The sequence below is a fragment of the Watersipora subatra genome, chromosome 7 (genome assembly GCF_963576615.1).
Source record: "Watersipora subatra chromosome 7, tzWatSuba1.1, whole genome shotgun sequence".
Taxonomy (NCBI): Eukaryota; Metazoa; Bryozoa; class Gymnolaemata; order Cheilostomatida; family Watersiporidae; genus Watersipora; species Watersipora subatra.
Window position 1 is genome coordinate 46,565,896 of NC_088714.1, and position 16,762 is coordinate 46,582,657.

General features: G+C 35.9%; 1 protein-coding gene across 1 annotated transcript; it reads left to right on the plus strand.

Moving 5' to 3' along the window:
* The first annotated feature begins 1,159 nt into the window (after positions 1-1,159).
* LOC137399469 (DNA-directed RNA polymerases I and III subunit RPAC1-like) lies at positions 1,160-16,333 on the plus strand. The gene is made up of 9 exons (XM_068085599.1): positions 1,160-1,317; positions 1,543-1,620; positions 3,216-3,323; positions 4,253-4,385; positions 10,259-10,428; positions 11,568-11,700; positions 12,716-12,838; positions 13,356-13,472; positions 15,965-16,333. The coding sequence occupies exons 1-9, from the start codon at positions 1,258-1,260 to the stop codon at positions 16,087-16,089; spliced, it is 1,047 nt and encodes a 348-aa protein (XP_067941700.1). The 5' UTR covers positions 1,160-1,257; the 3' UTR covers positions 16,090-16,333.
* Positions 16,334-16,762: the final 429 nt, after the last annotated feature.

The window sequence follows — 16,762 nt, forward strand, 5'->3', positions numbered from 1 at the left end:
TTGAATACATTTAAATAATCATTTATATTGGCTGTACCATTTTATCATGTGTTTTTACTGACTAACACATTAGTTTCTACTGTTTCTAATCGATTATGTATGCATTAATTTCTGTTTTTTATTGTTTTAGTCAATATTCTCATGTCTGTCCTGTTTGTGTTCCGTAGATCATAGATTTAGAGTAGATCTCACGTAAATATAGATCATACAAACAACCACTTTAGCAAATCATACTTTAGCAAACTCCATTTAAACTAATCAAGTGTATCGTTTTGAATAATTACTTGTAGTGTTTAGAGTGGACCTTTGATTCAAGAAACTTTCTAAAACACAATCAACAGTAGCCTTTCGTGTCCCATTCAATTATTTACGTTAACAAACATCATAAACCACGCAAAGATACTTGGAGAACCCATAAGCCAAATACAAGGCTCTCCTTCCAATTGCATCTATCTTCAAGTATGTGTCAGGTCAAGTAAACGGTCAAGTATGCAACCGTTTTAGAGTGGTAAAGAGCCTTTTTGAGTTGGCGCATTGACGTGTAAACAACTCTACCTCGTAGATTTTCGCACGTTAAACTATCTAGAGATGTAAGAGGCGTGCCTCCGATAAATGCTTGTATAAATAATTTTAGGTCAGATTTCCAAAAGCTAGATTCATATTCAACTGTAGTTGCTTTCTCGGCGATTGCGTTTACATATACCACAAAACTCAATCTCATGTCAATGTCCCACCAAAAAATTTAAATGAATGGTTTTACCAAGCGTCTACCCTCGGAGACATGATACTGGAAAACGACTAGTTCCATCGATGGTCATGGATACTGGCTGACATTTAATATCATTTACCAGTCTATTTTAACAAATAACGGACGACCTGACAAACGCAAACAAGAACCGCTAATAAAAGTGCAGCAAAAGTAAAATACCAACTACCAACCAACATCTACTTACCAATAGCTAGTTGGCAAAGACTTACCAACCGACAAATTTAATAAATTTTATTCGCAAACGTCCAGATTACGAGAAGATAAACACTAACTTCGCCCGCCAATTTAAAGCCTAATTTCTTAGACCAACTACGGATATCACGGTCAAAGTTTCGAAAATTTGTGACAATGTGATCGTTGGTTATTACCACGTGCAGATTTTACAAAGGGACTAGTTGAACAAGTCTAACGTCTCGTTATTATCGTGTTGTATAGGTGCTTGACTGCCAGTTCTGGAGAAGAACTTTCCAAATATCCTTCGCGTAAACATGTCTTCGTTAAATCGAATGAGGGAGCGCATAGAGCTAGAGGAGTATCAGATAGTTAATGTAATGATTTATACATCTAACTGTTCACAAGCTATTTGTTTTTGTTGTATCTGTACAGAGCCTTTTCTTCGTATGCTTTTTGTTCACTCGATCATTTACTGAGTACCTAGCTATATTTTAGGAACTTAACACAATTATTACTGTTTCTTCAGTTGAAATGCATACATGTTTTTGTTAAAACATAAGCAAACCTGAATTTGACTGTCCTATTTTCATATTTGGTAGACTAACTCGACAGACTTTCCTGGGGCATACTCTTCTGCAGATTTTGACGATCGGTGGAATCTGGAATCTCTTGCAGAGGTTTGTTTTAGTTTGATGTTTTTCTGATCTCAACAGGTTACTTGTTGGGCTTCAGCTTTTTTAAAACTTGATTGTGTTGCTAACTAGGTAGGCAACTAGGTAATGGATCGAGATGGACACTTGAGTTAACATGCTCGCTCAAGTAAGCCTTAAGACTCAACTCACAATTGAATTGGTTCTCTGGTATCTTTTACTTACTGTTGAGTTGACTCGCCGCATCCTACCAATAAGAATTGAATCGACTCTCTTTACCGTCACCATTGAAGATTTGACTCAATTCTCTATTTTCGGTAAGCAAAGTGAGTTGAGTCAAAATGTACCAATCCTTCCCTTTATTATTGTTACCTCTATGATTATTACTGCGCTGACAGAAAATCCATCACGGACAGTGATATCCGCCGCCAGCCCCTCGTAGGAGGAACCTCCACACGAAACACAACAAAAACCATCAGGAAAACAGTAAACTTTTAACGAAGCAATACACAATGAAAATTAGAAACTGACAAAAAAAATTATGTCGTTCACAAGATATGTGCACGTATTAAATTATTTTCACTTAAGTTCACCTTAGTAGCTATAGTTAGCTGCAATAACTTTAGTGAATTTAGTGGCTATGATCTGCAATAAAATATAACATTGCAATGTACTACGTGCAGTACATACCGTGGGGAGTTTTTACCTTCGAGACAGATGTACTGTATAACATAAATGTTGTGTTGAACTTAAATAAATTTAGCTTACTAAACGCATACTTGAAGCTAAGTTTTAGTATGTACTTTACTAAACTTCAACATTGTCATTGGTTAAAATTTCATCACTTATCTGTTTTTGGTTTCGTTTCGATAGCGAGCATCGTATCTCTTTCGGACGATGCAGGAGGTATTTCACCGAGTAGCATATCGGCACTTTCATTATTTCGTCGTAAACAATACACCGACTGCCAAACTTTAATTTCAGGAAAAAATCTTTTTGATATCCTATGGTGAAAAAAAGTCAAAAACATTTCGTCTTAGTATGGCAAGAACGAAAAATTTCATGTTCACTGTATTAATAATAAAAAGTGCGTATTTAATTTAGTGCAATCACGAGAAAGATTTACAATATATGATAAAAACTTCCCAATTTCGAGTTTTCGAATTTCTAGTGTCCACCACTGAACCTTTAGCTTAGTCAAATCACTGACAGTTCGACCCATAATGCAAGTTATAGCTCTGGTGTATTTTCCTAAGATTCTATTTGTATAATATAAATTCTTTAGTTTGTTTGCAGTTATTTATCATTGTGTAACGCGGATTCATAGCAGGAAAGTCAATCTCAATCACTCAATGCTCAACCAACTTTATTAACAGATTTACAGTTTTCTACATAGTCACATGCCCCGTAATATCAATGATGTGGAGAGTTGTCTCCTATTTAATCTTACTCAATAATGGGAGAAGAGCGCACAACTCTATGTTTTGTACAGTTGCGTTTCAAGCTTATGTAATTTTAACCTCAACCCTAATGTTAGAGATCACTCAGTTGAGTGAATAGATGAATAATACAATTCTGTTTGTTAAATTTAATTTTTTATTTGTTAATTCTGTTTGTAACAGAAAATAAGAATTGAGATAGTGAGGGATGAAGAAAATGAACTTGAGTTTGATCTCATCGGAGTTGATGCAGCCATAGCCAATGCTCTAAGACGGATTCTTCTTTCGGAGGTAGGCTAGCAATACCGATGTTCTGCTTCATTCGTGCCAAGTATTCAAAGTGGCTGTCTGCTGTTATTCCCAAACAAAAGCATTTGTTTCTATAAGCAGCCATTTCTTGTTTAGAGTAATACAATTTTGATATTGCAATAAAAATTGGTTGTTGGGTTTCTGTTTTATACAAATACTCTAGCATGATTTATCTAAAAAAAATATTTTGGGCATTATAAACTTGATAAAAAAATAAAACATTATTTTTCACTTGGATACCTTGCAAGCCAACTTGTTTTTTCCTCGGCAGTTGGTTTTTGTTGTTGTCCTTTTTCAGCCATCCATTAACCTGTGCATATCTGAGCCTAGACTTCCCTTTATGTTTACTAGTAATAGAAATTTTGTTTCGTTCATTTTCAACATTTTTATGTCTTTACTTTTACATATATCTATATATCTGTCTGTATGTCTCTGTGTGTAATTGTCTGCAGTTTTTCTCAAGGAGTCACCACGGCTATTGGGGCCGTAGAATGAATTAAATGGTTAACAATGTATTTTAAAAGAAATATTCGATTTAACATGTGACTCTTTTAATATAGGAAGGTTCCAGAACGAACTATTCAGTCTCATTTTGCTCGGCTCACCTTTGGCAGTGATAGGCATGTCGAAATATTTTGTGGTGTATGTGGTGTCTGAACAATGTCCAGAAATTGCAGTTATTAGAGTTATCATGTCTTGTAGAGTGTGCTTCCAAAACAGAATTCAGTCTGCTTCCTGTTCTTAATCAATAGTTTTCAAAATTTCAGTTATGTGAGTATCACAATTATGTGAAAATTTTGATTTTGTCTGCAATGCACGAGTCATGCCCATTCAAGTGAACCTGAGTGGATGTTTGTTGTCTTTGGAATGGTTCATTGCGTCAACATATGGAAGTTATCTTATTAATGCAGGTACCAACGATGGCCATAGAAAAAGTCTTTATATACAACAATACATCTATCATACAGGATGAGATTCTTGCTCACAGGCTAGGGCTCATTCCTATAATGGCTGACCCAAGGCTATTTGAGTACAGACAAAAAGGTGAGTGCAGGTGCTTTTATGACCGCTTCATATTGGTATTCAGTTTTGATTAGCATCATCACATGGTAGTTTCACTAGTCTATTTCGTTTGCTCGCAAACAGCTTTTCACTGGGTTAAATCTATATTAATAAATCCGTCTTTGTCATTGTGTGTGCGAGCGCATTCATGTTACGTGTTTCCACATTTTTGATTAATTTCGTTCACTCACATATGCTCTGTGCTTTCCGTCGAGTCACTAAAATTATTTGGTTTTAAAACTCTATCTGGTTCCTAAAAAGACGGGGTACTTGAACATCCACTGCCTGGCTGATTGAAAATTAAAGAAATTCCGAACTTATTGCTAGGATAGAAATAAAATAAGAGTGATAAAACAACAAAATCAGCAGAAAAAAAACAGTAAAAATATAATATTGATATGATATAATGCTGTGGTGTAGAGCTGGGATGGAGATTTTTAGTAAAGTGCTTTCTTTTAAATTCGTACTAAATAGAAATAGACCGAGGCCTCTGCTCCATTATAGTGGTTGACAGCCTTTACTATTTTGTCTTAGCTTAATTATACAATCAAATACTGATACGTTCATCTCAACATGTGAATATTTTGACAAATGGCTTAAATTTGGAGAAGATGTTAAACTTAACGTGATGTAATTCCACCTGATCAAAATGAATCTGTTGGAATGTAGACTTTGTAAGTTCTATTTATTTAATCACAGAGCAAGGATTATTGTTATTATTGTTTATTGTTAGTATTGATTATTTTGTTATGTAAAACGGCATATGCAGAGTTGGCAAGGCTATAACAACAGTACATCAGTGCAGGCATTATGGCTAATGATTAAGATGTTGGTTGTGTTCTTTGCATACTCATAACTTCTCTGGAGTATTTGTATAACCACATACGTGGTACTCTAAAAATCCTTTGTACAATGTGATATTGATCACTGTATTTGAATAGATACGGATAAAAATGGTGCAAAGTTCATTCATTTAGAGTAGAACAATATAATCGGTTAATCATCAACACAAAGTTAGTTTAATTCATTCCTGGACCTGCTCATACCTATTAAAACAGTTATACTTTAATTGGGATGTTTCTTTTAAAATACATTGTAAACCATTTAATTCATTCCACAGCCTTATAATAGCACTGGTAGCTCCTTGATAAGAACTGCAGACAATTACCCTCAACAGAGACATGCAGGCAGATATACAGTCAAACATGGATAACTCAAACTTTACTGGACCAAGCGAAAGTGTTCGAGTTATTAGAGCGTTCAAGTTATCAGAGCACTGTCACAAGTCCATGTATTTATTAATAGATACATGTACATATACAAACTATAATATCAATCAAAAGCATAAATGTCTTGTTTCAAATTAAATGCTTCTAATGTAAAGTTTAAAAAAAATTTATCGAAAAGTATAGAGATTTTTCTATCTCTTGAGATTGGTTTGTTGTTTGAGGTGATGTGATTGCCAGGACGTTTTTTAGATTCAAATTGGCAAAACTTGATCGCTGTTGAAATGCTCAGAAGAAAAGACGTTTTTTCTTTTGAGCGTTTTAACCAAGATCAATTTTGCCGATTTTTCTTGAAGTTAATGCGAAGGTTACCTCACTTTTCCTTGCTTCCGAAGGGCCAACGCTAAGCGGATGTTTGGTAAAAATCAAATTTCACCAAACCTTTAGAAAAGTCGTTGACAAAAATATTTTGCCGATGATGGTAATAACGATGCCTACGAACTACTAAAAGCTGAGGTTTATCTCTATGGCTTGGAATAAAGTAATTTTCTAAAGCGATAACAACCGTTTCAGTAGCCGTTGGGCAAAAAACTGTTCGAGTTAACAAAGTTGAGGTCGAGTTATCTAAAGCAATTCATCATTACGTAGGAACGGACCAAACAAAACCGTTCGAGTTAACCATGTGTTTGAGCTATCCGAGGGCGAGTTATCCGAGTTTGGCTGTATAATGATTTATACAGTCAAATATATATGTTGTATATATATGTATAAATAGAGATGTAAAGCTAACGACATAAAAAATGTTGAAAAATGAATGAACAAAGTTTATATTATTAGTAAACGTAAAGGGAGAGGAAGACTAAGCTCAGATATGCTCAGGTTAATGGATGGTGATAGAGACATGCAGCATAGCTGACTGTAATTTTAAAGGTTGACTTGAATGAAATTCACATTACAGTTATTTGGTATCAAAAGGTTCACCATGTCTTACTCTGCTGTGTTGTAGGTGCAAAATATGTGGAAATGTGATTACAGGCTCTTAAAAGCTCAAAAACGAACAGATGATCGTCGCGAATACGTTTGGAATCTCTTTATTTCAATGACGTACTCAAACATTGTGGTTATTGTTTTGACACGTGATGGTCTCACTTGAATTGAAAGGCCAATAAAAAGCTCGATATAAAACTTCTCGTAGCACTAGTTTATGACAAACACTTCGGGCTTACCGAAGAGCCCTTACCAAATATAGATGCTCGCTAGTTTACAGTTTTGTTTCGGCTTGGTCTAATCATCTAGTCTTAATCGTAATAGTGCGAATAATTTCGGCAGCATTTTTCGACTATCACAGGTAACCAACAGGCTCATCATGTTTATCAAAGGATGATATACACTCCTTTGAGCTAAGGTTAAAAAGTAAAACGAATTTTTACGGTAGGTTTTGAAATATCAGTGTTCAAAGTGACAGCATTACAATGATGACTAAATAGACGCGTAAGGACAATAGACATGGTTTTATTGAATGCGTGACGTATATTTGTGAAAATATTTCGACGAATGAGGTTGCATGAAAGCGTAAACAGAAGCCATCTTGTTCAGTTACGTCCCATTTGAGCTATTTTGGAAAGGGATTCTAATCTACGGCAGTTTCGTGATGGCGGCGATGAACTGTTCGTTTTTGAGCTTTTAAGAGCATTTAATCACATTTCTACATATTTTGCACCTACAACACAACAGAGTAAGACATGGTGAATCTTTTGATAACAAATAACGGTAATGTGAATTTTGTTGCGAGTCAACCTTTACGGCCAAGTAGTCCCTAACCTAAATTAGCTTATATTCCTGGTTACTACTTCATTTGACATTCACGTTCTCCTGTAGCGTACATGTAATCCTCATGTAACGTACATTTAGTCCCCTTATAACATACATGTCCTCATGTAACATACATGTAGCTCCCATGTAATGACAGGCTCGCTTGAAGATGACTCAAAGTTATGATGAAATTTTAAAAATTGACAAATCTGGTTGACGAAGCTAAATCTTCAGGTTAATTTTCATCATCCAACCGAAGCCATGATTGGATGTTGGGAAAACAGTTTGTATCATATGTGATTCAAACTCGCAGCATTCTGTTTGGTAGAGTGACATGGTAACACCTGCACCAATCGACCACCATCGGCCACATTCCAGAATAATTGTATGTAGGCCTATAGTTCTTACACTTGACGATCTGTCACAGCACACGTGACTGTCAGGGTTTTAGTAAAAAAAAAACTATTGAACTAACCATGAATGTATACATAGATATCATACATGCATGCTATCTATGACATTATTTTTATGCCCGTATGGTATCAGGTGTGTGGCTAATATCTGCTGTAGTTGAAGCAGTATAGAACACAGACCTATGATACGGTAGACCCCTGCCATACGACTTTAATTCATTCCGGCGTTGGCATCGTAAGACGAAAAAATTGTCTGTAGAAGGGTATAGAAACCCATAGTAATTATCTAATGCGAACGCCCTCTGGTAAAAAACGTCAAAATTTTATATACATACTGTACATACATACTACATACATATATACAAAATTAGTAGCGAAAACAACTATAAAAGGGTTTAAATGTAAATGTGAAGTAATAAGCAAATGATAGCTACATTAAGTCGGTTTGGCTACGATTACATTAAAAAATGATTTGGTAATGATACAATTAATGCGAACTGGAAAAAAACAAAATGAAAATCTTGAATATGTTGAATTAATAATAAGAATTGTGCATAGAAGTGTGTGTGTGCGCGCGTGCGTGTGTATGTGTGCATACAAAAGGTTACTGCTCCAGCAGAAGCTATCCATTAAAACTTTGAATACGACGATGCTGGTACCTCTCGATACTGGTACAAATGTAAAAATGAGTTGTACAACTCGAGTTGCCGTGTTGTACAACTCGGCCTGGGTTTTTGATGAACTCGAGTTGCGCTACGCAAAACTAACACGAGTTCGTAAAGAAAGCAAAGTGAGTAATTGGGGTGTCTCATTTACAGAAATTTAATATTAATAATAATTTAAATATGTATACATATTTAAATTATATATATTGGCGAGATTTGCGCATATTCATTTCTATAAATATAAAGAGACAAAAACAATTGTAGAATGTAAAAAGCAAACTAAAAACAATCTATATGAGAACCGAGCAACGAAATTTTTTTTCCCAAACAGGTTTACATACGGCAGTAAAATTTTGGCTCATGATTGGCTTTAGTAATTGAGTTTTAGTAATCAAAACCTACATCATTACATTGAAAGTCAATAGTTATAATTAGAGAGGAACACAAAATTCCAAAATTTTATTCAAAATGGCTTAAATTAATGAGTTTTAAGTGAGCGCCTCTTACGTTTTAACAGCACTTTTTGAATGATAACATCAGTTTTGCTACGTTATTTAGAATTTTGTGTTCTTTTCTAATTATATCTATTGATTTCTAATGTAATGATGTAAGTTTTGGTTACTAAAACTCAATTATTAAAGCTAATCATGAGCCAAAATTTTACTGCCGTATGTAAACCTGTTTGGGGAAAAAGAAATTCGCAGCCAGCCGGGCAACTTCTTTTTCAAATGAAAAAAGGGTCATCTCTCTAGAATCTGACAAGAAACTGAATGAACACCGAAAATGAACATAGAAATTATTTCAACAGCGTTTAATGATGCACCAAAATAAATTCCATATATAGAAAATATTGCTAAAAAAAATAAAATGATGAGATGTTCTCAAGCCGAGTTGTTGAACTCAAGTTGCTGTTGAAAGAACTCGGCTTGGGTTTTGATGAACTCGAGTTGTGCAACTCGAGTTGTACAACTCGAGTTATATTTACAAACTCGAGTTGTACAACTCGAGTTCTGCAACTCGAGTTGTACAACTCGAGTTGCAAACTCGGCACAGTATAATTCTAATTATTCGCTATTAGTTCTAGTTTTACAGTACACACATAGTTTAATTTCTATTAGCTAACGGGTGCCTCTTGATGTACCATCGTTAATATAACCAGATCTACGGTTATGCTACCGTAATACCATTATATTGCACCTTACTTTTGAAAAGTCGTGTTGCGCGTTCACAACTCGAGTTGTGCAACTCGAGTTGTGAACGCGCAACGCGAGGCATTGTAAGGCGCCATACCCTTGCCACGTCTGATTAAATTTTTAATGAGATAGCCTGCAGAATGTGTGTAGATTTTCAACGCAAATTGCTATACTGCTTTAATGACAACAATCCATGAACGTGTTCATGGGGGTAATTGTCCTTAATGCATGCAAAGATGCATTCGTAAGTTTTTATTTAAATGGGTGTTTAAGAGCTTTGTTCTCAAAAACCGAAAGCTTTAAAACCCTAAAGTTTTGGCAACCTAGCAGAAGGCATGTAGCATATGCGTGTGAGGTTTGGATGAAATGAGCCAAAAATGTTAAAAAATACGCACGGCATTTACGATGAGATTTTTAGGAGATATCATCGATTTCCTAGAGTTTTCAATCATGCTGTTGATTTAAGATTGTTTTGTTTATTTGCTGTTTTACTCTCAGCACCTTATCTATAATCAGCCAGACAACTCCATGCATTTAATTTTACAGGCCAAGAAGAGGGGTCAGCTGAAGACACAATCACATTTGGTCTCAAGGTCAAATGTACACACAACACCTCAGCTCCGCCAGACACAACTCAGCCTGACCTCATGTACAAGCACAACAATGTATACACAAAGGACATGGTTTGGGTTCCTGTAGGAAACCAAACTGATTTGGTATGTTTATGCACATTTTCCTGTTGAACCATGTTCTAATGAGATGCTTTTTTATGCGGACAACTCAAGGAAAGGGTTGGTTTTATCTGCATAATAGACATTGATTTTATAAATAGGCTGGTTTTATTTGAATATCATTTGCCAGGCAGTCTGTAATGTCTAATACCCAATATGAGTATTAGACACATGCAGTTTGAGTAACAAAGTGCTTCAAGATATGGAGACTCATAGTAGTTATCTAATTCAAATACCTCCTGGTGAAAGTCATTTAAATTTTATATGCGTACTTGCGCACATTAAAAATTAGTAACAAAATAGTATGTTAACCTTAGCAACTATAGTTACCTACAGTAACTTTAGTGCACTTTGTGGTTATGATCTGCATTGGAATGTAATGCTACAATGTACTACGTGCAGTACATACCGCAGGGAGCTTTCACCTTCGAGACAGACATATAACACAAACTTTAAATTTGACTTAAATGAATTTAGCTTACTGAGTACATAATTCAAGTTAAGGTTTAGTACGTATTTCTAAACTTTAATTTTGTTATCGTCTTAATCTTTGTTACTGGTTTCCATTTTAGTTTTCACTATAATTAATAGGGTCTAACGAATAATGCCGAATGGAGAGAGAGAGAGAGCGAGCATCGTATCTCTTTCAGGTCTTGTTGGAGGGATTTCGACGAATAGCATATCGACACCTTTGGTATTCCGTTGTATTCAGCACATTGACTGTCAAATTTGAATTTCGAGCGAAATTTATGTTGATGGCGAAAAAATGTTGAATAGCGGAGACAAAAAAGCATCGTGTGAGACATCCTAAGGCGAAACACCGTATAACAGGGACATCGTAACCCGAGGGCACACTGTATTAATAATAAAAAGAACACATTTAGTGTGTGCCATCGCGAAAATGATATAAGAGCGATATAGGTATATGGTAAGAGCGATGGGTGTGGTAAGAATGGCTTAGCTTTGTGGTTATGCGTGTTTGTTAGTAGACTTGCGATTCGCTAATCTACTACGAATGGGATTTTTCGTTGCTAAAACTTTATATCTATAGCTGGACAGACGAATGACAGACAAACTTTGAGGTTCATATATATAGATTATTGTGTACTCCATTCCACTTGCAGTTTACCGAGGGCATGATACGGCCTGTCCATGATGATATATTGATAGCAAAGATGAGGCCCGGACATATACTTGACTTGAGACTAGAGTGTGTAAAGGGTATCGGCAGAGACCACATCAAGTTCTCTCCTGTTGGTAAGTGAGAGTTTTAGCATTTAGCAGGACTCAATTACCTACACTTTTTCCAACTGCATTCTTGTTCTGCTGTGTGGATCAATTTCTGATGTCATTTGTTTGTGTCCATTCTCATTATGCGCTACATTTATGCACTCTTTCCGTGTTCAATACCTTATTTTCAATTGGCTGAGTTTCTTTACTCAATGAATTTGTGTAACTTAAGCTAGTAAAATAAGCTAGTCTAAATCTATACTATAATAAGATCCATTGTTAGTCTAAATCTTTACTATAATAATGGCTATTATTATAATTAAATCAGCACTAGAAAAAAAAGCATCATGATCTTTCAGGTGAAGTGTGCTTGCTGGCCGTGAAGCGATTAAAGATTGGCAGGTGTACTGAGTATGACCACAATTATTCCATTAGACAGCAATGTAGTCGCATGGTGTAATGCTCAGCATGCTTATCTGAACACCTGAAGGTTGTGAGTTCAAATCCAATGCAATGTGGATTTTTCATTCTTATAACTTTATCGCTGTAACTGGACAAATATGTTCACTATAATAACATATTTCAGCAATCAAAATTTTAAAAAATTTGATTGTTCAATTCAAAATTAAACTAAAACTATAATAAGAGTCGTTATTATAACTTAAGCCAGCATTAAGAAAAAGATTGCGTCATGATCTTCAAGTGGGCTAGTTGCAGCGGTGTATCTTAACCAATCAGCATTAAAGATTGTCAGGTGCTTAAGTATGTTTACAATTACTCATCACTATGGCCAGTTGGACGCGTAGTCTAGTGGGCAGCATGTCTATCTTTAGACTTACAGACTTACAGGTTCTGAGTTCAAATCCAGTGTAAACCAGATTTCTTGTTCCCAAAACCTTCTCACTGTAGCTGGACACACGAACAACAGACAAACGACAAACACAAAGATTTATATATACGGATTAACAATACGGTCAGAATGTAACAACCACAAGTGAAAGACTGATGTTAGATAGTCTACAATTTTACTTTTCAACTGTAGCAACTGCGAGTTACAGACTGCTGCCAGAAATCACTCTAACAGAGCCGATTGTTGGAGAGTCAGCGCATGACCTCCAAGGGTGCTTCAGCGAAGGGGTTATTGCTATTAAGAAGAATGAGCAAGGTTGGTGGATCATATACTGGCCTTGTCATTGGTGGAAGAGCACTCAGGCATAGACATTGATTGGTTATTTATCTTACTGCTGTCACCACCTGTTATTGGTCAATTGGCCACAGTCACCACTTGTTATTGGTCAATTGATTGCATTCCCCAACTGCTATTGGTCAATTGATTGCCGTCACCACTTGTTATTAGTCTATTGGTTGCAATAAGTTTCTGCGATTTCTCATAAATGGATTGCTGTTCATCAATCCCAACTCATCATGTGTAACTTGTAACTTTTGCTTTAGATTTCAGTAGCAAGCTTTGGATGCAGTAAATTACTTACAAACCACCTGTACTAAGACGGTTTTATCAATTTGAAAACTTGAATGACATTTTACAAGATTTTAAATCGTATAAACTCATATAGATTGAAGTTTACTGACCTTTTTAGGAAAGAGGATAGTTTGAAGTATTTGTTGTTCTTAATTTTCCAAGCATTCCTCAGTTTTTCCAATCATCTGATGCCTTTGTGCAGGTGAGGATGAAGCGTATGTGGCTAATGCTAGGCTAGACACCTGTTCACGTGAAGTCTTCAGGCATGAAAAGTTGAAAAACAAAGTGAAGCTCAGTAGAGTTCGAGATCATTTTATATGTAAGTATGATTGGCTAGAGATCATTTTATATGTAAGTATGATTGGCTAGATATCATTTTATATGTAAGTATGGTTGGCTAGAGATCATTTTATATGTAAGTGTGGTTGGCTAGAGATCATTGTATATGTAAGTATGGTTGGCTAGATATCATTTTATATGTAAGTGTGGTTGGCTAGAGATCATTTTATATGTAAGTATGGTTGGCTAGAGATCATTTTATATGTAAGTGTGGTTGGCTAGAGATCATTTTATATGTAAGTATGGTTGGCTAGAGATCATTTTATATGTAAGTGTGGTTGGCTAGAGATCATTTTATATGTAAGTATGGTTGGCTAGAGATCATTGTATATGTAAGTATAGCTGGCTAGAGATCGTTTTATATGTAAGTATAGTTGGCTAGAGATCATTGTATATGTAAGTGTGGTTGGCTAGAGATCATTTTATATGTAAGTATAGTTGGCTAGAGATCATTTTATATGTAAGTATGGTTGGCTAGATATCATTTTATATGTAAGTATAGCTGGCTAGATATCATTTTATATGTAAGTATAGTTGGCTAGAGATCGTTTTATATGTAAGTATGGTTGGCTAGAGATTATTTTATATGTAGGTGTGTAAGTACTCGAGAGTATTTTATCTATGAACAGAGTACAGTTAGTAACGGTAAGTAAGGTAGTTAACGGTTAGTTTCCTCTATGTGTTCCCTCGAGGCGTATTTTAAATGTTTGTACATGAATGGGTTTATGGACTCATGTTAAAGTATTGAGTTATCAATAAGCTCAAATTATCTTCTCACGATCCATCGAGCGTTTTCCAAGGCTATCTGATGATCCAAATATGTGGCTATAAATTTAGCATATCTTATTTCTGAAATTAAATCTAAAAGGTTAACTTACGGGCTGACTTATTGGGCTGCATTAACAGTAGTAGATAACTTTACAGGTTACGGCTTCAATAATAGTCTTTTGTAGTATCCTTCATAAGTCGCTCGTAAAATCCCCGCTTTGTAATTATTTACCATGATGTATAACAAAATGAGACGTATTAAAAATGGCAACCGATTTTACATTCTTCTGTATTTCATTTATCCGTTGGCTAATTCTTACGTTTGTTTTGAAAAAAAAGGTGGCCAAGAAGAGCTTGTAGACATAGTGTTTTTGCTTCATTCGTCTTCTTCCGGCTTATTCCATGTAGGGGTCACCACTGCAAATGGTATATCATAGTAAAGAATATATTGTGACCATTTGCTCATGGGATTTGACCGAGGAGCAATTGTGGTTGAATACCCTTCTAACACCAATAATGGTCCTTCTGTGAGTCGAATCACTGACCTACTAATTATAGGCCAGCGCACTAGCCACTGAACCATGGCTACTCCCAAGTGTTTTTGTATCCAAAACTGTTTTTTGTTTTACGAACAATAAAAGCATTGCCAAATTATCATGATTTGATTGTTATAAATAGATGTACATTTAAAATGCTGTCAGGTAATCTTTAATGAATTTTACTTCGTAGTTGTTTTTATTGTAATTAAATTTATTTGTTGTTCATTTCTTCAGTGGAAGTTGCTTGTACACTAAAGGCTGGTTCACACTATGTCGCCGTATCTCGGCGTTGATGCAACAATACTTCGGTGATTGTTGATGATGACAATGTTCACACTAGCACAAAGCCATCCGCGTTTGTATCAGGGAACAGTCGTCGACATTACATTCTCATAACGCGGTCACTGAGCGTCAGCGATGGGCGTGGCCTAATTAATAACAGACCATTGAGACGTGCGTAAAGATTCGCGTTTCGGTTTAGTAGCAAAAGCTAGTACCACACGCATCGAGTGATCGCTTTTGTTGAAGATGGATAGAAAATTAAAACTAAGAAAAGTACTTGTCTTAGCATTGCTCAGACGAAGCAACCGACTTAGACAACAACAGCAGCAGAGCTTTACACATGAAAGAGGCATAAAAGAAGATGGTGGGTGCGTCTAGCCTAGAAGAAAAAAAATCAAGAAGGACAATTTAACGCACTCTATTATACATTGCGCAATGAGAACTGTGAAATGTTTTTTCGGTGAGTAAATATACATAGGCCTTACAAGAATATTTTCATAAATTTATCATAAACAAAACGAGTCAGTATAAAATGGTGTCGTGTGTCTCTGGTCCCTGCTAGTCCAACGAGTGTAATATAGTCCAGCAGCAACTATCATAAACAGAAACCACGCTATCCGCGATCGCGAATTGTCTTCGCCGAAATGGTTCACATTACACGTGCTGTCGTCGATGCTCCGCGAACTATCGGGAAAGTTTGACAGCTGCAAACTTTCCCGACGTGTCCGCGATGCTTCGTCGATGCCATCAATTCACGGTTCACATAATCGACGATGAACGCCGAAAGGGAAACGCCGAGATACGGCGATATAGTGTGAACCGGCCTTAAATCGTGTAACTTGCCAGTTGGTTTACCATTGGCGCTATATATCTTTCATTTAAGTTTCTGTGGAGTCTACTGGAGCCCTGCCTTCAGCTGTGTTAGTCTCTGAGGCTATCAAAGTCCTAATAAAAAAGTGTTCTACTCTTCAAGAAAAGTTAGCAGTCAAAGATATGGAAACTGAGTGAACTATGAACCGCTTACGCTGTAGTGTGTAAGACGGGCTCAACAAAGTTGGAGAAATATCGTATACAGAATACATAGAAGTTATCCTCTCCTACTGTTATCACTGCTTTGCTATAAGACCATGGACTGGTATACAGTTTGTAGGTCTAGTGTACCAGCTAAACCAAATGTGAACTGCTACTAATACAATCCCCATGTTTTGGCTCACTCTTATAAATTGTGTGTTTATAACAATACATGTATATGAATGGATGCCATCTTGGTTGTATGGTATAATTTCACCAAGATTTTGAGAAGTAGCTGAACAGTGCAGTGCTATAATGAATGACAACAACAATGTTGTACCGTAAACACATACCGCTATGTAGTCTTACCCTATATAGTTGTTTTATTAACAGGGTAGGTACCAGGTGGTCCTATCAGCACTTTGTAAACATCTATTGCTGCTTTAATAATGCATTGTAAATATAGATGCAAATAACAATGTCAAAGAAATGTGCCGATATAGTCAAAAGTATTCACGCTGAGCCATATTTGATTATTTTGTGAATATTTATAATAACACACGATCAGCCTTTTTAGCTGTATTGAGATACATAACAATGGCAAAGTCGCTGGTGTGTAATATGCAAGATGAGATAAAGGGATTGATGCTAATCAATACGTCGTGTCTAA